We start from the raw sequence: 1558 nt of genomic DNA on the forward strand, positions 1-1558 counted from the left end.
GTGTGTGCGAGTGTGTGTGTGTGCATGTGTGTGTGTGTGTGTGTGAGTAAGTGTGTGTGTATGTGTGTGTGTGTGTGTGTGTGAGTAAATGTGTGTGTGTGTGTGTGTGTGTGTGTGTGTGTGTGTGTGTGTGTGATGGACTCTTTTTTTTTTACAATTATATATATTTATATAGAACTATTTTATTTCACCATTTAGCTAAGTAAATGTGTGTGTGTGTCTGTGTGTGTGTGTGTGTGTGTGTGTTCTCACCACTGCTGTCTCTCCTGCTTTTCCTGTTTCTCACTTTCATAGATGACTGTGAGACCCCAACTACAGACAGACAGAGATTAAAGGGTTAAACAGCACTCAATCTTTAATTGTGAAACTCAAATGCAGCTGTAAATCGATGATATAAAGAGCCAGAGATTATTGAGAAGGGATTTTTTGGTCTGATTGGCTCTGAGATGCTGTAAATGAATCTGACCTGATCATTCTCTAGACTGACGTCTCTTATCAAGCAGCTCATCACAATATGATTTAAACATTTCACAGCTCAAATAGAAGAATTTAGACGATTCATGTAAGAGCTTTTAAAAGCACATTTGCTCCTTTAACCCTATAAAGCCTGCTGTTTATCCTTTAGGAATGATCTTCACAAGCCTCCAGAACATCTCACATCTTCTGAGGAGCCTTTATTTCTTCAGCTCTCAATCACTGCATTATATGTTTGGATCATTTCAATCTCATTTTACTCAGACATATTACTGGAGATATAGAGACGACTCATATTTATATCATTTTATGTCAGTATCTGCAGAATCTACTGTTATAAACATCTCATTGATTTACATCACAAGCATCAGATTTTCATCATAGAAATATCAGCATCTGCAGCAAATTCATATTTTTGCTCAGTTTGAGTCTCTGAATAAAATTGAGCTGTTTTTCCTCCATATTCTCACTGTATCAGACTATATGAGCCATAAAAGCCTGATGGAGCAAATATGATACTCAAAAAAACTTCCTTTCAAAAAATATTATACTTTTGTCTTGGCTCACACTGACACCTGCTGGTCAGAAATCACAGCACACCTGCATGTTGCATTCACCATGTCAAGATTTTATTTGCAGAGCTTTCCAAAATATTAAACACCCTACATGATCTTGATGTCATGAGCACCTCTGACATGCTGTCTAGTTAGAAAGCTCATTAGGGTTCAGTAGAGTTTTCAGATTCAATTCGTAATTCAGATTTATTCTCACCATGTTGGTGGACGGAGCTTCTTTTTAATGCCGTGATAGACTTTTAGACACTTGACGGGCCACTCTCTCTCTGGACGATTACTCTACAGAAAGAAAAAGAGAAAGAGAAAGAGAAAGAGATAAACCTGCTGAAACATACACTCACTCCGTCTAGAGCCCAGAACTACAGGAAAACCACCACCTGAGAACCCACTAAACCAGAGCAAAGGAGAGCAGTGAACACTAAACCTCTACCTACACACACACTTTCACACACTCACTCACTCACTCACTTACTTACACTTACACTCACACTCACTCACACTCTCACACT

General features: G+C 38.5%; 1 protein-coding gene across 2 annotated transcripts in view; it reads right to left on the reverse strand.

The window, feature by feature from the left end:
- Window positions 1–1558, reverse strand: part of LOC107701599 (arf-GAP with Rho-GAP domain, ANK repeat and PH domain-containing protein 1-like) — an 11621-nt gene that overhangs the window by 412 nt on the left and 9651 nt on the right. For both annotated transcript variants that reach the window (XM_016503645.1, XM_016503644.1), the window contains 2 exons: window positions 1246–1328; window positions 253–312 (listed from right to left, as the gene is read on the reverse strand). In XM_016503645.1, the coding sequence (XP_016359131.1) occupies window positions 253–312; window positions 1246–1328 (143 nt within the window). The remainder of the gene's footprint in view (window positions 1–252; window positions 313–1245; window positions 1329–1558) is intronic.

Source organism: Sinocyclocheilus anshuiensis, unplaced genomic scaffold (genome assembly GCF_001515605.1).
Source record: "Sinocyclocheilus anshuiensis isolate Anshui unplaced genomic scaffold, SAMN03320099.WGS_v1.1 scaffold4969, whole genome shotgun sequence".
Classification (NCBI taxonomy): domain Eukaryota; kingdom Metazoa; phylum Chordata; class Actinopteri; order Cypriniformes; family Cyprinidae; genus Sinocyclocheilus; species Sinocyclocheilus anshuiensis.